The sequence below is a fragment of the Procambarus clarkii genome, chromosome 45 (assembly GCF_040958095.1).
Source record: "Procambarus clarkii isolate CNS0578487 chromosome 45, FALCON_Pclarkii_2.0, whole genome shotgun sequence".
In the NCBI taxonomy this organism is placed as follows: Eukaryota; Metazoa; Arthropoda; class Malacostraca; order Decapoda; family Cambaridae; genus Procambarus; species Procambarus clarkii.
In genome coordinates this window covers 12,181,954-12,206,039 of record NC_091194.1, presented here as the reverse complement: position 1 = coordinate 12,206,039, position 24,086 = coordinate 12,181,954, and the positions used below count along the sequence as shown (strand labels likewise).

Here is a 24,086-nt window from a genome sequence, read left to right as displayed (position 1 = left end):
TTAAGAAATGATATTAATGACTTATTTATATTTCCTTTACCTAATCATTTAAGAGTACAAGAAGTGCTCTTAAAGCTTACAACCTTAAGCTTAACTACAATAAATAACAGTAAACAAAACTGTTCTTCACCGCATGTGCATTGTTATTCTATACTTCACGTCAGACTGGTTCATCACATTAGTCTGTGGATCCATTTACATCCTATTTCACAAACTATTTTCACTGCATAGAATCCAAAATCATTTTTAAAGCAACTTGTGTTGTCCTCTTCCTTAGCACTGCATTCATTTCGTCTGTAAAATTTGTATGTAGGTTTGACTTCATCTTGTTTTAATTAGGTATAGTATTTCTTTTTTTTGCTGCTCATTCTCTCAATGTGGTCAAGGTTTCTAAATACAGTACAAAGTTTACTGTATACAATTGACAGTAGAGCAAGAGGATATAATTGAAAATATTAAGAATTCAGAAGCTGAATGCTGTAGTACAGTTGACTATGTTCTCGGGTCATATTCAGAGATCCCGGGTTCAATCCCCAGTGGGACAAAATGTTTGGGCACATTTCCTTTCACTTAATTCATCTGTTCATGTAGCAGTAAAGAGATATCTAGGAGTTTGGCAACTATTGTGGTGGTACATCCTGGGAAGGGTCAGTAGTTCAACTATGGAAGGGAGGGGGGGGGGGGTTAGTAGGAATGGTATTTATATATTTTATAAAACCAATAATTATGCACAATGTTTCATATTGTAATAAATACCATATTTAATTTTATATTTTTGGGGTAATAATATACTGTACTACATTAGGGGTAAACTAACACATAATCTGTTTTGCCAAACTTCTGGGTACCTATTTACTGCTAGGTGAACAGAGGCTTTAGGTGAAAGGAAACGTGCCCAAACATTTATAATACAGTATAATTGTTTAAAGGGAAACTTAATTTATTTTATTTATATGCAAGAAGGTACATTTGGGTGTGAAAGGGCATACAGTACATTGGTGATTGAATGACATTCTTGCAAAACCACTACAGTAACACACACACACACACAGTGTTTCGGGCAGGTCCTTAAGCTAACTATAAAATTAATTATAGGAACATTGTATCGATTTGAGTTCAACATAACTACATTATAAATTAATATTGATAAAGTTGCACCTCTTAGGTACTAAATTGAGTGAGTGGATAGCAGAAGATACAGTGTGAGTTAAAAGCACAAGGTGAAGACTATGAAGATGAAATTAGGTACTTTTTGGTTTTACTTTTGAGTAAAGTATAGATTGGACAATTTTTAATTCATTTGGGAGTGAGTTCCATATGCTGAGTCCTTTTATTTGCATGGAGTGTTTGCACAAATTTAGTCTGACTCAAGGTATATCAGTGATTTATTTCTGGTAAGATGCTCATGGGTTCTATTACATTTATCAAAGAATAGTTTCAAATCAGGATTAGAATCAAGGAATAAGGTTTAGTATATGTAAATAACACACTAGAATGTGTGGAGTGAGTGTATGTTTAGCATGTTTAGGGATTTAAACAGAGGGGCTGTGTGTTGTCTGAAAACAGAGTTTGTTATAGTTTTGATAGCAGATTTTTGCTGGGTGATGATGGGCTTGCAGTTTGCAGTGGTTGAACCCCCATGTACAGATACTGTACATTAGACAGGGATAGATTAATGAGTAGTATAGTGTAAGAAGACCAGAGTGGGTAAAATAAGATCTAATTTTTGAGAGTATACCAACAGGTTTAGATACTCTTTTTGGTTATATGCTGTATAATAATAATAATAATAATTAATAATTTTTTATTTAGGTAAGGTACATACATAAAGAGATTTACAAAGTTTGTTGGCTTTATAGATAGAGCTAGTACATACAATGCCTAAAGCCACTATTACGCAAAGCGTTTCGGGCAGAAACTTTGTGAGTATGTGAGTATTGAAGTTTAGGCCAGGAAACTTTCCCACATTTTTAATATTAATGTTGACATTATCTAACTGAAAATGAATTTAGTTTGATGATTGGTGGAGCCTACTTTATTTTAGAATTTGTAGCTTGGTGATGACTATAATAGCAATATAGTTCTTATTATAATTTTACAGTTAATAACAGCAATAAACATAATTTAAATTGAATTGGATGAAGAGATATGTGAGATTTATACTACTTCATGAGGCAGATACAATATTATATAAATGGCAACATAATGCATAGTTATAAGTATTAATTTGTTTATCTTTAAAATTTATTAAAAATTGTTGTATAAGTATTTTGTTTATGGGTTAATTCAATTTAAGAAATCATGCAACACAGTGACCTGGGACACTCGCACATACATAAATATCTTATTTATGTACAGTAAATATGTATGTCTACCTAAATGAATTATTATCATTATTATTATTACAATTATTATAATAATAAGCACCACATACAAATTTTAATACATAGATAGGAACACATGAGTACTTCATTGCATTTTAGCTTAAAAAAAAAACATTTAGTTAAAATGTGATAACCCTTGTAGCTGGAATTTTCTGTAAGTTACAGAGTTTGATAAACAGTATTTAATATACCGTACAGTGCAGTATGTAGGTATCACATATTTTTTTTATTAACAAGCTTAGGTATACACAGCAATGTGTTGCTAACCTACTATGTATGAAGGATTACACAGTGTAGATCAAAAACTAGCTACAAGATCATCTAATATTCCTATCTCACAGGATGGTTAGTAATACATGGAATCAGGGGAGAAAATACCAGCCTCAATACAAAAACAAATAAACTAACAAAAAATCAGATGAGAACATTAAATGTAAAACTGATCTATTAGCCTCCACTAGGTACAGCAAAATCTGGGTACAGCACAAGAATGTCTTCCAATATTCCTGAGTGTATGAAGTAATTACAGAGCTCAAAGTACTTCAAACCATTTAGTCTAAAAGTCACTTATAACAGAGCAATCACAGATATAGTGTTGGAGATTATGTCTCAGCTCTTGTTCACATGGTTTACAATTGATATCGTATACAGTCGTATAATATTGTATACATGTCGTATACAGAGCTCAACCCCCGCAAGCACAACTAGGTGAATACAACAATTGACCTAGGAAATGTAGATGTTTATCTCTCAGAATGTTGGTTAATATGTTTATTGTTTGTGATGTGTGTATATGTATGTATTAACACGATGTACTGAACGGGGTGAGAATAGCTTGAGCTACCTCATCCCTTTGTGTGTATTTTACCTCAATAAACTTATTTCAATATTAATTTCAACAATTGACCACAAAGTAATGTGGTTTTCTATAAAAATGTGTTTAAGATTTAATAATAGTGAATTTACTACACTGAGAACAAAGCAGGAAGATTTACCAAGCTTCATTTATTACTTTCAATATAATTCCTACTAATCCCTGATTATATTAACCGTACTTTCCTAACAACGTCATAATATATTTGAGTTGTGTCAAGTGAGGCCGCGGCGAGGTGCGCAACGCGCTGCGTCTCTCGCCAGCATCAAAACAACAACAATGGCTGCTGAGCAGGATGATGACCTTCTCGACAACTGGGAGGATATCGATGAAAACTCGGTAAATTCGTGAACGAGAGGGCGTTGAATCCGAGATAGATGCAACAAGGGTTGCAATATGCGCTAGTTGTCACGAATGTATCTGAAATCTCGCCAGCTGAGAGTGTCAGGCAGGGTTGTGTTTACACATCTGACACGGACGTAGCTTATTTTCTGGCAGGGAGACCCAACCCAGGATCTGCGGTCATTACCAGCACACAGGTTGTCATGCTCACCTCGTGTTCTCATCCTCCTGTGAGTCCCTTTGGCATGACATTAAGGCCCAGTTGCTTTTGAAACGAGAATAGAATTTTTAAAAGTCCTTGACAAGTGTAGTTGAATCCAAGGATCGCTTTAGGGGGGCCAGATGGTTGGGTAATATAGATATATATGTCCTTATGAAATCTTGTTACTGATGGTGAAAGTATTATATATTTTGTCCTAGTTGAACTTGATGTATGTTGAATCTTATGATGTTAGTTGTTACTTTGACAAGCTTGTAAAGGTTGGTGGCATCACTTGGGTATTTGAGTTTTCAAGTTGAAATGTTGTGGTCTAGGTGTATTATATATTTATTTTAACATATTGATTCGGGAGATGCATTTTTCAACAGTTTGGTAAGGGTTTTATGATTAGAACGCAACCCAATGTATGCTGTGACTCTGGGACACAAGTCACATACTGCAATTTATATAAATATTTTCAGACCTAACTTAACCCAAGTTATATCTTAGGAAAGTGTGAAGACTGTTGTTTAGTGCAGAAAACTTGCTTAGAAAATAACAAATACAGTAGTGTGTAGTGAGAATTGTTGTATAGTGACGCATGTGGAATTATTTTTTTTTTTAAGTAATGATTGTTTATGTAAAATACTATACTTAACTCTTATCAAGTAGGTCTGTGGTAAAGAAACATCTATTTTTATGTGGTTAGCAATGAAGAAGGTATATAGGGCTCATAATTGTTGTTTGATCACTATCTTAGCAAAGACTCATGGATACATAGTGGTCACAATTGTTGACTGACTGTTATCTTAGCAAAGTCTTGGATATATGTTGGTCATAATTATTCATTGATTGTTAGTAAAGTTTTGGTTATATATATTGTTCTTAGTTGTGCACAGATTGTTATCTTAGCAAAGATTTACAGGTATATAGTGGCCATTATTATTTACTGTGTCATAACAAAGATTCAGATATATCGTAGTCATTATTGTTAATTGTTCTTTTAAAGATCAGTTGTGTTTACTTGATTGTGTGTGAATATGTGTAGTTTATTTGTAATTTTTTAATATTTTTTTTTGTCATCTATAAAGCTGTATTGGAAACTTCAGTACAGTTGGGCTTCAGTACAGTTGGTACAGGCTGTTGGGCCTGACAGAATCTCACCATGGATACTAAAGGAAGGTACAGAAGCACTAAGTGTGCCACTCTCTATGGTGTATAACTGGTCACTGGAAACGGGAGACTTACCAGAAAGTTGGAAAACAGCTAACGTAGTCCCAATATACAAGAAGGGTGACAGGCAAGAGGCACTGAACTACTGCACAGGGCAGTTTCCCTAACTTGTATACCATGCAAGGTGATGGAGAAGATTGTGAGGAAAAGGCTCATAGAGCATCTGGAGGGAAATAGCTTTGTAACGCACCACCAACATGGGTTCAGGGATGGTAAATTGTGCCTCACAGGTTTCATAGAATTCTATGACCAGGCAACAAAAATTAGGCAGGAAAGAGAAGGGTGAGCCGACTGCATTTTCCTGGACTGCCAGAAAGCCTTTGACACAGTACCCCATAAAAGGCTGTTAAAAAAGTTGGAGCAACAGGCAGGAGTAAAAGGAAAGGTGCTCCAGTGGATAAGGGAGTACTTAAGCAACAGGAAACAGCGAGTAACGGGGAAGGGGGAGACATAAGAGTGGCGAGATGTCACCAGCGGAGTCCCACAGGGCTCGGTACTTGGACCCATCCTGTTTCTAATATATGTAAACAATCTTCCGGAGGGTATAGACTTGTTCCTCTCAATGTTTGCTGATGATGCAAAAATTATGAGAAGAATCAAGACGGATGAAGATAGACAGAGACTACAGGATGACCTGGACAAACTGGAGGAATGGTCTAGAAAATGGCTGCTAAAGTTCAACTCAGGAAAGTGTAAGGTAATGAAATTAGGAGAAGGGAGCAGGAGGCTGAACATAAGGTATCATCTGGGAGGTAAAATCCTGCAAGAGTCAAATAGAGAGAAAGATCTGGGGGTTGATATCACACCGAACCTGTCCCCAGTGGCCCACATCAAAAGAATATCATCAGCGGCATATGCTAGACTGGCCAACATAAGTACTGCCTTTAGAAACTTGTGTAAGGAATCGTTCATGACCCTCTATACCATTTATGTAAGACCAATCCTGGAGTATGCAGCTCCAGCCTGGAGTCCATACCTAGTTAAACACAAGACAAAGTTAGAGAAGATTCAGCGGTATGCCATCAGGCTCGTCCCGGAACTGAGAGGAGTGAGCTACGAGGAAAGGCTAAAGGAGCTGAACCTCACATCCCTGGAAAACAGAAGAGTATGGGGAGACATGATAACCACCTACAAAAGTCTCAGGGGAATTGACAGGGTGGACAAAGACAAACTCTTCAGCACGGGTGGGACACGAACAAGGGGACACAGGTGGAAACTTAGTTCCCAGATGAGCCACAGAGACGTTAGAAAGAACTTTTTCAATGTCAGAGTAGTTAATAAATGGAATGCACTAGGAAGTGATGTGGTGGAGGCTGACTCTATACACAGTTTCAAATGTAGATATGATAGAGCTCAGTAGGCTCAGGAATCTGTACACCAGTTGATTGACAGTTGAGAGGCGGGACCAAAGAGCCAAAGCTCAACCCCCGCAAGCACAGTTAGGTGAGTACAATTAGGTGAGTACAATTAGGTGAGTACAGTACTTTAAGCTTAAATGAGTTCTGGCCAACTTCTTGGTACAGTAAACCAGAACATGTCTGCTTCACCAAGTTGATTTGGTTCACTGGCCTGATTTGCCCAACAAATATCTATACAGTATTAATATTTTCCACAGTTTTTACTATTTTCCTGTTGCTAGTAGTAAATATTAATATAAAAGAAATGCTATTAAAATTTTACTAAGTATTTCTTTATTTGAATATTATGTGATGGTCATAGCCCTATTGTAGCCTGACATGCCCTGGCTGTGTTTCTTTTTTCTTGTGGTCATCCTGTAAAACCTTTCAGTACTGGGTGATGTTTATTCATATACTTGGAGTTTATACTTGGAGGGGGTTCTGCTCCCCAAGCCCCGGCCTGAGGTCAGGCTTGCTTCTCTGATTATTTTACCATTTGTGAGTTGAAAAGAAGTATATTAGCACACTGTTCTCAGTGAATTTTATTCACAGTTAATTATTTTGCCATTGCTAAGTTGACAATAAATTAGCAGCAGCAGCAGTAATCAGGTTTAACCTGGGAGGGGAGGAAGAGGTATCATAACATAGAATAAAAAGCTAAAATGATTGAGAAAAGTGAGCAAGTCTAGTGAGTGCCAAGTGAAAGAATTAGTGGCAATAGTTCAAGTGTAAAAGTGCTCCAGAAACCAAAGCAATAGGAATTAAAGGCGGCTGCTTGTAAATAGTTGATGGCGTAGCCTGGTCAGAGATCAGGCCACAGGGACGTTGATCCCCAAAATCATCGCAAAGTAATTAAAGGAAGGTACAGGTAACTGCAAGGTAAGGTAGCATAGTGTATGTGCTGTATACAGTCTATTATATTGCAAACATGCTCATGTACTGTATACCCACATTCTGCCCTCATAGATTAATAAGGTCAATCAGCTCTTCTCCGAAGTAAAATTAACTATTTATTCCTTTTTCTTAAATTTTTATTTTTATTCTATTTTTACCTTCTAGAATATTTAAAATATATTCTTTATATATAATGTTTTTATGTATGTGTTCTATCATTTGGGGGTCAAAAAACAAAATTGTTGCAATAAATAGCAAAAAACTCTGAAAAATGCCGTAAATTGGAATTCTCAGTAAAACAGAAAAGATTTAGCGCCATTAAGTTTGTTCGTGAAAAGTACTGCTACGTAATCATTATTATAAAATAATTGTGTGATGAGTTGACCAGTAAATGTAATAGGTTCCTTGAATTATTCTGATACACAAACAGTGGTCAGGGTAAAATCACTAGTGATCAGCCACTAATGCAAGTTGTTTCTGTTTCAAATAATAATTTTTGGGGGGAGCCCCGTCGGCTCCCCAGAGCTATCCAGGCTGAATGGATATGTGTATCTTTCTGGCATCAGTCAATGCATTGAGTTCTTGCCTACCGGGGACCACGAGCCAGAACCTGGCCCCCTCTAGTGAGGCACGAGGAGCAATGGCCTATAGAGACCCCCGAGTGGTTGGGAGCATTCTATGTCTGCCATCGACCAGGATAGGCACCCAGAAAGGTAGGTGCCCCAAAACAAACCCCCTATTCTGGTAAAATTATTGCGACCGAAAGCCGAACAGGTGGACAGAGCTCCCCAAACGAAAATTAGCAAACTAGCTTGACGTCATCACGTCGCCGCGCCTCTGTCTGTGCAACCCCCCCCCCTCCCCGGGAGTGGAAAGGGGGAGCCCCAGACCCAACCACCGGCAACCCAACCTACAGTTCTTAGGCTGATGGGAGTTTGGTGTGGCCGTGCCTCTGGCTCCAGTTTTCCGTTACTGTTCTGTGCCTTGTGGTGTGGGCTGTCCCTTCAGGTGGTGCATGAGCCGGGAGTGAGATTCCACGGTACTCAGGCTGCATGCGCCTAGGGGCACCTTCCCTAAATGCTCTGTAAGTACTACCCTTGGGGCTTGGGACCTCCTTCCACAAGTCACCTCGGGATCTACCTCCGCTGTGCCGATTACTGCTCGGTATTTGGCCGCCCTTGGAGTCGGCTGGGTTTTTTCGTACCCTTGTTTATCTCTGGGCAGGGGGGTAGTTTTTGTCACTGGCAGGGGCGCAGGGGTACTGCACAGCTAGTTTTCACCTATAACAGCGGCCGGCTCTGTTCCGCCTGGGTACGTTGTCCTCTTGCTGGGTTTTTTCTTTTGTTTTTGTTTTTGTTCTCTATCATCATTACCTAGCCTTAGAACTTTACATTTATCAGCATTAAACTGCATCTGCCAGTCTTATGACCATTTCAAAACCCTATTTAGATCAACTTGCAGTGATAGTGAGTCGTCTTCCGTGTTAATTTCCCTACTGATTTTTGTATCATCGGCAAATTTGCAAATGTTGCCACTCAAACCTGAATCTAAATCATATATATTATAAACAACAGAGGTCCCAAGACAGAACCTTGAGGCACTCCACTTACAACATTTTCCCACTCTGACTTAACCCCATTTATACTAACTCTGTTTCCTTTGGTATTGCCATGCCCTAATCCAACTTAATATAGCACCCCCAGTACCATGAGCTTCTATCTTTTTTAATTAATCTTTCATGTGGCACTATATCAAAAGCTTTGCTGAAGTCAAGGTACACAACATTGCAAACCTTACCACTATCAACTGCCTCAACTATGCTGGAATAAAAAGATAGCAAATTTGTTAAACATGAACGACCATTTGTAAAACCATGTTGTGACTCGTTTATTAATTTATGTTTTTCAAGATGAAGACGAATGGTATTTGCAATTATCGATTCAAGTAACTTTCCCACAATAGACGTTAGGCTAATTGGCCAATAGTTTGATGCAAGTGATCTATCTCCTTTTATAGATCGATAGCTTTCCCTTTGGAATTTGCTTGGGCCCTGGCTCTTAGGTTTTTGTCACCTTTTTGTCCCTTGCTGTTTGCAGATTCTGCAGGCGGGCAGTATCTGCAGGCAGCTTCTTGTAGTTGCCATCCGATGTCGGGCTTGTTGGTTCTCCATGGGGCCCAGGGGGGAGGTTCTTCTTGGAGGAGTCATGCCAGGGCTTGGGGTTCCTCTTGTTGTGGTAGGCCGGCGGTGCCAGTTTCAGGGCAGGCGCCACTTTCAGACACATCTGCATCTGGTCGGCATGGTGTTTGCTCTGTGCGTCAGTCAGGTTCTCACAAGGGGGGTCGGCCCTTTGGCAGTTCACCCCGTTGACTGAACGATGGGGGAATGGGATGGATTTTTGGGTTGTTTCCAACAGTCTGCGGTGGTTGTTGGGTGGCTCCTCCTTTGGGGGGGTTCGGAGCTGGCGGGGCTGGCCTCTTCTTCTGCGCTCTGTTGGATCATCTTGGAGTGGGTACGCTTGGGTGTGGTCGAAACGACGACGTCCCTCAGGTGGGTTTCCCGTCTGTTTCCAGTCCTGAAAGGTTTTGTTGTGGAGCATCTTGGTTACTGCTTTTGTGGCCTTCCATTCGGCTTGAACCTGGCACCTTGTGTGTTTACACACCTTACCTGGGTTGTGGTGGCGCGTCTGCGTCTGTCAGGGGTTCGGTGCTGGCCTACCTCGACGACTGGCTGGTGTGGGCCTCCCAGTCAGTCCATGTGTCTGTTCACCAGGGATTTGGTTCTTTCCCAGCTCACCGGGTTTGGGTTCTTGGTAAACTGGAGGAAGTCCCATATGGTTCCCTCTCAGATTCGAACTTGGTTGGGTCTTAGTGTGGGACTCTTGGACCGCTTCCTTGTCTCTCCCTCCGGAGTCTCTGTTTAGCTGCGGTCCCGCCTTCGCATGTTTCAAGGGGGCTCCTGGGTCACTTGGTGGTTGCTCAAGGGTTTGTGTGGGAGCTTGAACTTTGCCATGACGGTCTACCTGTCGGGTCGGGTTTGGCTTCGTCGGCTGTTCTGGTTTCTTCGTGGCCATCCCTTCCGCCTGTCTCGTAATCGCTGGGTTCGACCTCTAGAGGCCTTGTGTCGCTGGCTTCCTCTTCAGGTTTTTCGGGGTTCAGTGCCTTGGCATCTACCCGAGTCCTCACTCGATGTGTTCACGGACACATCATCTTTGGCTGAGGCTTTGTGACCAGTGCTCACCAGGCCGGCTAGGGGCGGTGGGGTTCGTCCTTCCGTCGGGCCCATAGCACGGTGCGAGAGTTCGTGTCGGAAGGGTCTGTCCTTCCGTTGGGCCCACAGCACGGTGTGGGAGTTCGCAGCAGTGTGGATATTGCTTCAGGGGGTTCAGGTCACTCGCGGATTGATGATAAGGCTCCATTCGGACTGCTTCCTGGTAGTTCATTGCCTGAACCGTGGGGGTTCAATGCAGTCCTTGGCTCTTTGGGGCTGGTCGCTTCGGGTGACTCGTCTGCTGAGTTCTCTGGGTTTGGCTCTCCTGGCGGTTCATGTTTAGAGGGGTAGCCAACGTCCTGGCCGACGGTCTGTCTCGGTTCATTCCCCTGTCCACAGAATGGACAGTCGACGCCGACTCGTTCAGTTGGCTCTGTCGGATGAATGGACTCCCAGAGGTGGACCTCTTCCCGTTGGCATGGTCAAGGCATCTCCTGGTATATGTGGCACCCTTCTCCGACTGCAAGGCCGTCGGGGACAATGCTTTTCGGTAGGACTGGTCGATGTGGGGTTACCTGTACCTCTTTCCCCCGGTTCAGCTGTTGCTCCAAGTCCTAGCTCACTTGGAGACTTACCAAGGAAGAGTAGTCCTCTTGGACTCTTGGTGGCCGGCCCAGCCATGGTTTCAGGTGCTGCTTGCTCAGTGTCCGAACCCAGAGGTTTTCCTGTGGCTTCGTCTCTTTCAGCAGATCGGTCTGGTCCATTACGTGGCTGGTTCGATCTTCTCCTTGGGTCTTCGCGTCTGGTATTTTAGACTCAAGTCTATCAGCATCTGTTTGGTGATCAGGTGACTTTGTTAACCCTTAAACTGCGCATGGCGTATACAGTACTGTATATATGACAGGACCCGATGGTACCATAAGTTAAATTTTTCATGCTTTTTCTAATGCTTTCAAATTTTTTGTGCATGATCTACTAGGCAAACAGTCCAACTTTGTCTAAAGGATTATCAACATAACTTGAAAAACAAGAAAATTAAAAATAATTATAAAATTTAATATTGAAAATTTCTGATTTTCAGATCAGCTGCAAAAATATTAAATATCACCAATTGTTCATTAAGTGTTATTATGCTCTCAGAATAGTATATGATCTTCATTTTAATAGGTTTAGAATGTAGATCTTCAGTTTAGTTTACTGTAAAAAGAATCGTCAATATGGCATTTGAAATGTGCATCAAATTCAGGCAACAAAATTTACAACTCAAAACGTTTAGGGTTTATTAAAAATCCATTCTAATAGGATTGTAGAACCAACAGCAGTGCACACTATATGTAAAAATGGTGTTTGGTGTTTCCTTATAACTCATCCCTCAAGGAACGAAGAGACCATTGGTCAATGACCCTTAACTGTTCATTTTCACCCTGCAGTAATTGGTGACCATATGTAAGACAATCGTAGATTATGTTCCAAGGAAAACTGGTATGGTACGGCTTTAAGATTAGTTGTGGGAGGTAGAGTTTTAAGTTAACAGGAATCAGCACTCGTCTCCTGTATCCACCTGTGTAAAAAAAAAAAAAAGTTATCAGAGTATTGGTAGAAATTTTAAGAATACCAATACAGAATTTAAAACATAGACTGATACCATCCATTCCGAGTCATCAGCAGTACACCTCGATATGACTGAATAGACTTGCAACTAATACTTTTGCATGGTGGCCACATGAAATATTTCAGCAACTATAATTCTAACTTTATAAATTTATTTTATTTTCAGGCTGTGATAGAAGAACATTTAGAAAAGCTGGCTATAAAAAACTCCCAATTGGAATCAACAATGCACTCGTAAGTATTCACTGTACAAGATAGTATTCTAGTAGATAGTAATACTTACTGCATTTGTAAGTACTAGATAGTATTTCACATTACTTACAGCTCCTTACAAAGTCAAGAAGACTCTCTTAGTCCTACAAACATTTATTGTAAAGTATAATTATGGTACATTTATGGTGCTGTACTGTATTAATAGTTCTCAGCTGGAAGAATGAATTACAAACTGGGATTTGATGTCTTAGCCCTTGAACTGTGCAGGTGTTTAAAAGTACAACATCAAAGTGCACATAAGTGTAAATAGCTGACAAATGAAGAGAAAAAATGCAATTGGCAATTGAAGTACGGGATGAAATGGCAGGTAGCAATTAAAGCACAGGAGAAAATTGCAGATAAAAGATTAGAACACAGAAGGCAATCGTAGATAGCGATTGGAGCACAGAAGGAAATAACAGATACAAAATTAGAACACAGGAGAAAATTGTAGATAGTAATTGAAGCACAGTAGAAGATTCCAGATAGTGATTGGAGCATAGTAGGAAATCACAGCTAATTATTAGAGCATGGGAGGGAATTGCAGACAAGTGACTGGAGCCTCTTTTATAGTGACTGATGGCTCCCAGAAGCTATCTTGCTAAGACTGTTCCATGCTAAAAGATCACATCAGTTGCAGCAGTTCTGTTTGGCCTTCTGGAATCCAGAGCCAGAATCTGGCTTTCCCCCCACAGCGGCGCAGGGAGCGAGTGACGATTGGTCACCCAACTGGAAAATCATCCAGAACATCAGTGAAACTTTACAGACAGCTGAAGGTTTACAGAAGATGGTTCCTCAAAAACTGGCAAACAATTCTGCAAATGATTCACACATATCAAGGGACTAACTCAATCTAGCTCGGAACTCATTAGTACCAATCATCACCATTAGACGGCCTCACCCCTACCTGCAGCCAGCTTCCCTGATCAGTTCTGTTGTAGATATTATGGTGGAAGATTCTACCAGTAATGCTCCAGTCTGCCAGTTGTGTGCAAGCCCCTCAGTTAGCTTCACATTGTGTGAGCTTGGCTTTTGTTATGCTTCAGGCTGCATGCGCTCTGAGCGTTCTTCCTTGGGTACCCACTAGTGCTGCCCCCTGCACTGACAGATTATCTTCTTCACTGTGTTCTGGAGTTAACTTTGAGAGGCCAGCCACTGGGGTGGGGCCTCTCCTTGGGTTATTCACAGGTCTTTGACTCCTCTATTTGAGGAGTCAAAAGAACAACCCCACCAATCTTGACTGGGGGGTGTTCCTTACCCATTTGTCCGCCTCCCCTTTTTTGCCTCTCATCTTTCCTGAAGATGCCGTTGCCCAGGTTTTGTCCATAGGAGCTTCCTCTTGCCACCCCATGGATCATTTGTTGTTTTCTCATGATTTTATTTCCACTCTGTCAAGTGGGAAGCTCACCTGCTTTTGGTTGTGGTAGATCCTCAGATGGGTTCAATTTCTGGGCCGTTGTGCTTCCTGCTGAGAGTTTCTCTTCATCTCGACGTCGCCAATACGTGTCATGGCTTGACCGATTTTCTCTAAGCTGTATGTGCTCATGCTTTGGGAGGCGGTTGCTGGGTTGTACTCTGCCCGTCTTGCATGTCAACAGGCTGTGTTGGCCCAGTTCTTACATTCAGCTTGGTCCTTGGGCCCCTTTATCCCCCTCCCCCTCTTTGCCTATTTTATTCTATTTCCAGAGGAGGTTGTTGCACAGTTTTGTCTTCTACAGCAGCTTTATGCCGACCCATTTCTCATTTATTATATACTTAGGGTTCTCTTCCTCATTTTTGAAGTGGTCGGGTAGGGCTGTGGCTTTACCCACTGCTGACTAGAGTAGCCCTTCAGTGGAGCTGGATTCAGAGTCACATGCGCCTCCTATTTTTGGTTCCTCTACTGCTCATTGGCACTGCACTAGCATTTTGTGGAAAGTCACTGCTGTTCACAGTTTGCCTTGGTCTTTTTGTGGTTCACCACTTTGATGAGATGGTTGGGGGGTGACTCACCTGGTTTGCTGAGATCCTGGTCCCATGATTTGTGTTTTTTTTTTTTGTATTTTCATGAGGCCTCCGGTGGAGTTAGTTAGTTATTTCTCCCTCCTGGGGGTCAGAGCTATCAGGAAAGGCCCTCTCTTACCTCACCTCTGTTGGGTCATTGCTGAGTAGGTGACTTCCAGCATGGTCAAAGTGATCGCTTATCTTTGTTGGGTGTCTAGTCTCTTCCTGGTCACGAAATGGGACTCGGCAGAGCTCTGCTTCATCCTCACTCTTTCAGGATTGAATGTGTTCATCTCCTTGGCTCACTTTTCACATGACCATTCTGGCACAGGTTTGCCTGTTGTTGGAGGCTGGGGCTTTGATGATTTCTCTGAACCTCAAGGACACTTGTTGGCATGTCCCCATACATCCAAGGTTCAGAGCTTGGTTAGGTTTTGTCCTGGAGTGGCAGGCTTAATGCTTCAGGATCCTTCCCTTCAGTTTGAATCTGGCTTCCTGTATTTTCACCAAGTTGGCTCAGGTCATAGTGACTCTTCTTCATTAGTTTGGGGCTAAGGTTTTGGCCTACCCTTATGACTGGCTGGTTTGGATCTACAGTCAGTCCACGTGTCTGCTAGCCCAGGATCTGGCTTTTTCCCAGCTCACTGAATTTGGGTTTCAATTGATGGCAGAAGTCCCAGTTGATTCTAGGTTCAGACTTGGCTGGGTCTCGTATGGGACTTTTGGTGAACATCGCTTTTCTCCTCCTCCGGTGGCTTTGCTCCAGCTGCAACATCGCCATCTTCTGGTGTTGAGACAGCACTGGGTGATTTCTTGTTTGCTCAAGTAGTTGTGTGGGAGCATGAACTTTGTCTGAGTGGTTTTTCTGCTGGGCAGGGTGTGGTTTCGGGAGTCCTTTTGGTTTCTCCTATTTTGCCCCTTTTGCCACTGATACGATCATCGGGTTTGGGCCATGATCACCCTTCAACAGCTGCTTCTTCGCCAACTTCCTCTATGGGGTTTTTGGGGTTTGGTTCCTTGGTGCCTTCCTCTACCATTGTTCGACATGTTAACATACACATCAGCTCTGGGCTGGGGTTTCATGACCAGCGCTTAACAGGCTGCCCAGGGTTGTTGGTCAGGTCTGTTGTGTTGGGCGCATAGTACAGTGTGCGTGTTGTGGCTATCTGCCGTGCCCTGAGGAGGATTCAGATTCCTCTGGGCTCCATACTTTGGCTTCATTCAGACTATTACCTAGAGGTTCATTGCTTGAACCAGGGAAGTTCGCTTTGGTCCACTGCTTTCAGGCGCAAGCGGGACCACAGTCATAGGAGAGACTCTGGAGGAAGAGAGAAGGAAACGGTCCGAGAGTCCCACCCAAGACCCAGCCACTGCCGAACCTGGCAGGGAACCAGATGGGACTTCCTCCAGTTCACCAAGAACCTGAACCCAGCGAACTGGGAAAGAACCAGATCCCTGGCCAGTAGACAACAGGATCAGCTGGGAGCCCAAACTAGCCAGTCATCGAGGTAGGCCAACACCCGAATACCTAAGAGATACAGACGGGCCACCACAACCCGTGTAAGGCGTGTGAACATGCGAGGGGCCAGATTTAACCCAAACGGGAGACCACGAAAACGGTAACCTTGACGCCCCACAACAAAACTGAGCCAGTCCCTGAACCCCAGATGTATTGGGACGTGCCAATAAGCGTCCCGAAGGTGCAGGGACACTATCTAAGAACCTGACTCCAACAGGAGTCGAACCTGGGACAGCGTAGTCATCCGAAAGGAGGAGCAATGAACCCAGGGGTTCAAACGGGACAAGTCCAGAAGGAATCGCAGGTCCGCACAGTCCCATTTCAGGACTGGGAACAGACGGGAAACCCACCTGAGGGACGCCGTCGTTTCGACGACGCCCAAGCGAACTCGCTCCAAGACGACTCGACGGGGCGCAGGAGTAGAGACCTGCTGCGAACCCCCTGAAGGGGGAGGGGCCACCCAACTCCACCGCAGGCCGAAGGAAACAACCCGAAACTCCCACAAATCGTGGGACCAGGCATGAGTGAACAGCGCAAACCTCCCCCCATCGCCCCGTCAATGGGGCGAACCGCGAAATGGCCGACACCCCTTACGAGACCCAGAACCTCGCACAGAGCGAACACAGTGCTGACCAGCTGACCAAACTAAGGAACGGTGGGGTCTGTCCTTCCGTTGAGCCCACAGCATGGTGCGGGAGTTTGTGGTGATGTGGTTTGCACTGCGGAGGGTTCGGGTCGCCTGCGGATTGACGATCCGGCTCCATTCGGACTGCTCCAAATGGAGCAGTCCGAATGGAGCTGAATGGACTGCTGCTCGGGGTTTTAACTCTCCTGGCTGTTCATGTGTGGGGAGTGTCCATTGTCCTGGCCGACGGCTTGTCTCGTTTCGTTCCCCTTTCCTCGGAATGGACGGTCGTGAGGTAGGGGGGGTTCCTGTAACTCTTTTCCCCGGTTCAGCTGTTGCTCCAGGTCCTGACTCGCTTGGAGACCTACCAGGGGAGAGTAGTCCTCTTGGCCCCGTGGTGGCCAGCCCAGCCTTGGTTTCAGGCACTGCTTGCCCGGTGTCCGAACCCGGAAGTTTTCCCGCAGCTCCGCCTCTTCCAACAGATCGGATCGGAGCGTCACGTGGCTGGTTCGATCTTCTCCTCAAGTCTTCGCGTATGGTCTTTTTGACTCAAGTTTATCATCATTTCTATGGTGATCAGGTGGCTTCCTTGTTAGTGTCCCACCTGCGGGCTTCGTCTCGGCAACGGTATGAAGTTTCCTGGCGGTCCTTCCAGTTCTTTTCGAGGCTTTGTCGTTGTGCTTTGCTTTCTGTTAGGGGTGGTGTTGTCCTTTCTCTCTTGGTTGTTCCAGGACCGTCACCTTATACCTAACACTGTCGCCTCGTATTTTGCGGTGCTGGTGAAGCCGCTTCAGCTTGCTTTCGGTATTGTTGTTACTTCTGCGTTGTTTCGCAAGCTGTCTCGTGCGTTCTTTCACCTCCGGCCTGCTCATGCGCCGCCTGAGCCGTCCAGGTCATTGAACAGAGTGCTCTCTTTTCTTTCTTCTCCTCAATTTGTTGTGGCCCCTTCGTTGACGATTGTTTTTCCAAGGCTCTTTTTTTTCTGTTAGCATTGGCCTCTGGAGGTCGGGTTGGGGAGCATCATGCCCTCCTCCGGCACAGGGGTTTCTGCTCTTTCGGTCTTTGTGATGGTTTTGTCTGTCTGCAGCCGTCTCCTTCTTTTCTGTCGAAGAATAAGACTGCTGCTTTCCGGAGGGGTCCCTGGGTTGTTGATGCTTGGTCGGTTAGGCCAGGGGTGCATCATCTTTTGCGTCCGGTTGCGGCTCTTTGCCGTTATTTGCGCGCCACGGCTTCTATGTCCGGTGACGTGCTTTGGGTTGATCCGATTTCCCTTCTTCCCTGTTCATGGGTGAGGGTCTCCCAGGTCATCCGCAGAGTTATTAAGGCTAGCCAGCCTGCGGTCTATGACCATGACGTTCATAAGTTCACTGCTCTTGCTGCTGTCTTTGGCAACATGTCCTGGGCTAACATTCGGGCATGAGGATTTTGGCGGTCGAACAGGGTCCCGGCTGCCCGTTACCTCGTGAACGTTCCAGGGCCCAGTCTGAGCTGTGTCGCTTTGGGTCGGCGGTTGCAGCCAGTTGTCTCGTCTTCGAGTTGAGGAGTGAGCAGCGACCGCCTCCCAGGTAAGTCCTTATTACAATTTTCCTCTGTGGGTAGTTAGCTCCGGGAAGCCGAAGGGGCTCCCCCCACTAAACCAACGTTGAATGTAATGAAACACCATTTTCTGGGTGAGACCCGGAGGCTCCCCGGCTCCCATTCGGCGGTTTTTCGCGTGTTTTGACATCCAGCCTCAGAACTGACGGGTGGATAGCCGCTGTGGGTGGTCTGGGGCTCCCCCTTCCCCCTCCCGGGGAGGGGGGAACTGCGCAGACAGCGGCGCAGCAACGTGTGACGTCATGCTCATTTTGCTCGTTTTTTTTAGGGGAGTTCTATCTACTTGTTTGGCTTTTGGTAGCAATATTTTCACCAGAATAGGTTTTTTTGGGGGATGCTTATCTTTCTGGGTGCCTGACCCAGTCGATGGCAGAAGTAGAATGCTTCCAACCACACGGTGGGTGTCTAAAGGCCATTGCTCCCCATGCCTCTCTGAGGAGGGCCAGGTTCTGGCTCGTGGTCCCTGGTAGGCCTACTGAACTCCATACACATGATTGATGCCAAAGTCTGACATTAGCATATCAGCCTAGTAAGCTCCGGGGAACCTTCAGGTCTCGCCCAGAAAATGGTGTTAAATTACATTCAACGCTGTTTTTTTTATTCTGTACTCTAATTTTAATTTAATAATGATACTTATGAATGACTATCAAACTGCATTAGCAAAATATGTTTCCTTAATTATTTGTTTAGGAGTTCCATAATAAGTTTTGTGGGTGGTTGTTAAAATTAGAAGGTATAATTCTGTACAATTTCAAATTCTTTTCTATATTTCAAAGCAACCACCTTGGTCTGCCTCTTGCCCATTCTCTTTATCTTAGAAACATTCAAACTTCTGCAGGACTCACGTTGTTACCTGTGAAGACACCTCACGCACCCCGTTTACACCGCATGAACCCAAGATCATGATTTTAAGAAGACCGCAAGAAAAATTGGATTCGACTCCTAATGGGATGATCAGCATTAAGCAGAAACCTGTTAAAACACTTGAACAGGTATATTTATTCCTTATTTAAGTGTTTAATTACTGTAGATGTTATGTTCTGTGTGTAGTTACCTAAGTGTAGTTACCTAAGTGTAGTTACAGGATGAGAGCTATGCTCGTAGTGTCCTGTCCTCCCAGCACTCTTTGTTATATAACGCTTTGAAATTACTGACGGTTTTGTCCTCCACCACCTTCTCACCTAGCTTGTTCCAACCGTCTACCACTCTGTTTGCGAAAGTTAATTTTTTTATATTTCTTTGGCATCTTTGTTTTGTTAGTTTAAATCTGTGACCTCTTGTTCTTGAAGTTCCAGTTCTCAGGAAATCTTCCCTATCAATTTTATCAATTCTTGTTACTATTTTGTACATAGTGATCATATTGCCTCTTTTCTGGGGAAAGCCCCTTTGGCTTCCTGGAGCTAACTGGGCTGATATGAATGAATTAGACCCTGGTATCATCAATGTACTTTGCTCTCAACTAGTGCATCTTTGCATTCTACGCACCAAGTGCAGATGGAGCTTCGCTTCTGTTCCCTACCTTGCGTGTTCTTGCAAACAACACAGACACTTTTACCTTTTTCCCATGTGCCTGTGCTTGGCATATAACCATGCTTGTATACAGCAAGGTGTTCTTTAATCTTGAGTCTGTTAGGAACTGCGTAACGCATTGTTGTTGACACCCCACGCATCTCAACACAGCCCTCCACCCCCATACTTCACCGGTAGTTGTGACACTAGAGCAACACTGAATATACGGATAGGTGGTCTCTTGCCAGATTTCATGAGATACATATTGAAACAGTTCAGCACTGCAACGTCAATGAGGTGGAAATCAAATTTCTTCGTCTACTTCAGATTTTCACACACATTCAACGGCACCAACCATCATGTTGCATTTATCTACTAAGCGTATACTGTATTTACATTGTAGTCAATGGCACATCAGGTTTATACATTGGCAACCTTGTTGCAAAGTTCACTTATCCACTATCCAACATGGCACCGTTGTGAATAGTTGTCAACATATTCACCTCATGTCTGCCTCTCCAGCACACTTATAACATTTGATCACACTTTCGCAGCTGGCATTCACCCACTGTAATACCAAAGCCAAACACTGGCATTTCTTTCCTGTGGGCCTTGACAGTGCCACATACGCTGGTGTTGTGGTCAAGGAGGAATTTGGTCACCGTAGGGGCTGGTATAGTTGCTGTCAGTGTACAGGATATGCCCCTTGTTCAACAATGGTTCCATGAGTGTTTTCACGACACTGCCTGAGAATCCGTGTGGATCTTGACCTGGTATGTCAACGTCTGTACCTGAATACAATATCATATCCATGACAATACCAGTTTTGCAGTCACATAGCACGAAGAACTTTAGTCCAAACCTGTGCCGTTTTTTATGGAATGTACTGCTTGAACACAAGCGATTCATCTATCACGACATTCTGTGCTGGTACAAAATAGTCATGGAACTTTCCTCTCAAATCACAAAATATCTTCCGCACTTTCCACAGTCTGTCATGTCCATCTTCATTAGCATTGTTCTCAAAGTACAGGCACCTGAGAAGCAGAAGGAACCTATCATGTGACATGTATCTGTTGAACATGGGGGATGGAACAAGACTGTCTTTGTTCCAATAATCCTGGCTCACATGTTTATCTGAATGCCTCATCATCATGCACAATGCTTAAAACACATACATTTCCTCATTAGTTGTGTCATTCCAATGTGTCATTCAAAAGGCAGGTAAAATTCCAGAGTCAATGAGGTCTTGAGCATATCTGTTCGTCTCTGCAACGAGGTGGTCCATGAATTGCTGATCGAAATATGCCATAAAATAATCAATTTCAGGCATATCATCACCAGTATAGGGGGAATAAGGGTGTCACACCAACATCGGCATCATCAAATGTTGGAATTTGTGGGACAAAATTCTCACAATCCTGCCACACAAGTACACCCGTGTTTTTGGTTTTGACGCCAACACCAGCACCAGCACCACTAGCACGCGCGCCAACACCACACTCTGTCGTCTTGTGCTAAAGCTGCGTATGGGTATGCCAGGAGATGAGTGTGTTCTACGTAGTATAGACCTACCACGAACACCTGATGTCAAGGGGAATACTGTCGTCATTGTCCTCTGGCTGCATGACATGCTGGCAGTTGCCTGGGCGAGGTGCTGGGGCAGCAAAACCCCGCCTAGTAACACCATAGTCGCTTGCACTCGTTTCATCAACACTGCTTGTATCTGAGTCTATGTCACTGAACCCCCAAAATGACTCATCACATGTACTATCACCAAATAAACTCACGTCAGGTGACACAGTTGGTGATGGTAACTCTTGTGGTGTTGACCCAGGGCGGCGTGGGAGGCCGGGCAAGGCACGTGTACTGTACACACTCAGGACATCTTCCACCTCAGTCTCCTCATCACTTGTGTCAGACCCCTGTGTTAGGTCTTTATCTGGACTGTAGTTTAAATCGTCAACAATCGGTCCATCATCATACAATATGTTACATATTTCCTCCTTTGAGAGTTGTTTTGCAGCACCGCGGCTGACCATGGACCGGGAGCTTATAGACGATGCATCAGACATGGTTGCTTTCTTGAAACTGAGGGTCCCCTTGGCCCTGGGGCATGCAGGGATTTTTTTTTTAAATGGCAGACGATCATTAAAGGCCTCAGGCATCCATTTCGTACCCACGTTACCACGAGCCAGTTTTGATTCGTACGCTATACCTACGAGCGCCCTGAGGTGCTATGCGCACCACCAATCTAGCGCTCGGTGCACTATGTGCAGTGCAGTGGTTAAACCACCTTACTGTCTTTGGTGAATAATGATCATGCAGTTCTCAGTACTGTATTACCGCAGATTCAAACCTGCTTCTGAAAAAAGACATGTTAATGGTCTTATTTAATGGTTAAATAAAAAAATTACAATTAAATGGTTAAATTTATTACATTTAATGGTTTTAATGGTTAAATAAGAAAGATTAATGGTCTAATAGAATAGATGACAACCACTCTTAACAAGTACATATTGAGAGAATTAAACTAATTAAGGTAAATGTGTTGCAGAGACAGCAGGAATATGCCGAAGCAAGATTGAGAATACTTGGTGATGCAGGAAGCTCTGAAGAAAATAAGCCAAAGCCGATACAACAAAAATCTTTAGAGCAGGTATGCCTTTTTTTTTTAAAGTACGTAATGTGTAAATATTGTACTGGCATTTTCCAGGTAATTAATAATTAAACTAATAGGAATGATTGTTAACTATAGATAATTTACTTATTGGGCCTTTGACTAGCATTATTGGTGTAAAGTTAATTTAATAATTGTGGGGCATTTGTTACACAATGCCTGTGAAATGTATGATCTCCTTGGAGTACCCATTATTAAGTGATGGTAGCTCTTGCTGCTCAGTGAATGCAGATGTGTATGTAGGCCACGTGATTTAGCTTTTCAACGCTAACATTTGATCCGCTCGAGGGTGGATTAGCATGTACACATTAGGCACATGCTAACATTTGATCCGCTCGAGGGTGGATTCACGTGTACACATTAGGCACATGCTAACATTTGATCCACTCGAGGGTGGATTAGCATGTACACATTAGGCACATGAACTGTTGTTTTGTTTTCTGGGCTTGTCCCCAATCATAGCTTCCCAGGCATGTAATAGTGTGTGAATATTTAGAAAGTGTACTCTTTTTTTTTTTTTTTTATTCACAAGCTTAAGTATACACAGTAATGTCCTGCTACCCTATTAAAAAACTAGCTATAAATTCATCTAATATTGCCATCTCACAGGATGATTAGTCATACGTGGAATCAGGAGACCACATAAAATGGGAGTCTAATAAATTAGCCTGCACTACCAAATCTGGGTAGAGCACAAGAATATCTTCCAATAATCATGAATGTATGAATTAGTTACAGAACTCAAAATACCTCATACCATTTGGTCTGAAATAATTGATAATAGGGCAATCTCAGATAATGTGTTGGAGAGCATGTCCTAGCTCCTGTTCACTTTGTTTACAATTGGAGTGTTCACCATTGGGGAATTTATTACCTGCAGCCACCTGCCATAGATATCAATATCCCAGCCTAATTCTGGCAATTACAATGTTACACTGTCTAGTGGATGTTTTGTACTGTCTATACAAATAGTTCTTCGTTCTAAACATACCATAACACTCTAAAATCATGCTTTCTGGCCTTTGAGTGTTGGTGACTGCTCTTCTGCTATCTCTAATTTCCTGAAATACAATCTCTGTTGTAAAAACTGCAATAAGTGGAGTGAACTAGAGAAGAAGGTAATGGAGGCAAACTCCAACCATAGCTTCAAGTGTAGGTATATGGTAAAGAAGAACAGTTCTAAGCAGTCTGTAAATGGGCTCATGTGTCTGATTCAGAATTCTAGACATGTATCTTTAAATAAAGTTTTGAAAAGAATTCTGTGCAAAACATTGTCTTTTGCATGATATAGGATAATTCCCCAAACAATTAGTTATTTTTTATTTTAAGATTTGTGTAGTTCCATGGTGAATATTTCCAAAAATGACATTATGTATATTAAGGGGGAAGAAGAATACATGTACCCTACTTATTGATTACCTATTGACAACACTGTGGATCAACAACCCTGCAGCCCAATCTCTGACCATCCCTTCTGATTGGTGGTCAGGTCAACCAGGCTGTTCGAAGCTGCTGCTTGTAACCTGCTGTATGAGTCACAGCCTGGTTGATCAGGTGTCATTTGAAGGTGTTTATCAAGCTTTCTTTAGAATGCTGCAAGTTATGCCCTGTATATGTAGAAGGGGGGGATAAGTTGGAAAGTCTTGGGCCTTTAATGTTGATCAAGTTCTCTCTCTCTCTCAGAGTACCTATTGCACCTCTTGTTTTTCAATGGGGCTATTTTGCACATCCTACCATCCCTTCTGGTCTCGTGTGTTATTTCTGTGTGCAGATTTGGAAC

General features: G+C 43.2%; 1 protein-coding gene across 2 annotated transcripts in view; it reads left to right on the top strand.

Moving 5' to 3' along the window:
* Positions 1–3,457: 3,457 nt before the first annotated feature.
* LOC123769763 (SUZ RNA-binding domain-containing) overlaps positions 3,458–24,086 on the top strand; it is a 26,134-nt gene continuing 5,505 nt past the window's right edge. The window contains exons 1-4 of one of the 2 annotated variants that reach the window (XM_045761008.2): positions 3,458–3,597; positions 12,309–12,376; positions 18,956–19,109; positions 22,184–22,285. In XM_045761008.2, the coding sequence (XP_045616964.1) occupies positions 3,538–3,597; positions 12,309–12,376; positions 18,956–19,109; positions 22,184–22,285 (384 nt within the window). In that variant the 5' untranslated portion in view covers positions 3,458–3,537. Of the gene's footprint in view, positions 3,598–3,620; positions 3,831–12,308; positions 12,377–18,955; positions 19,110–22,183; positions 22,286–24,086 lie in introns of those variants that run through there. The other variant, XM_045761007.2, reaches the window with a different exon arrangement.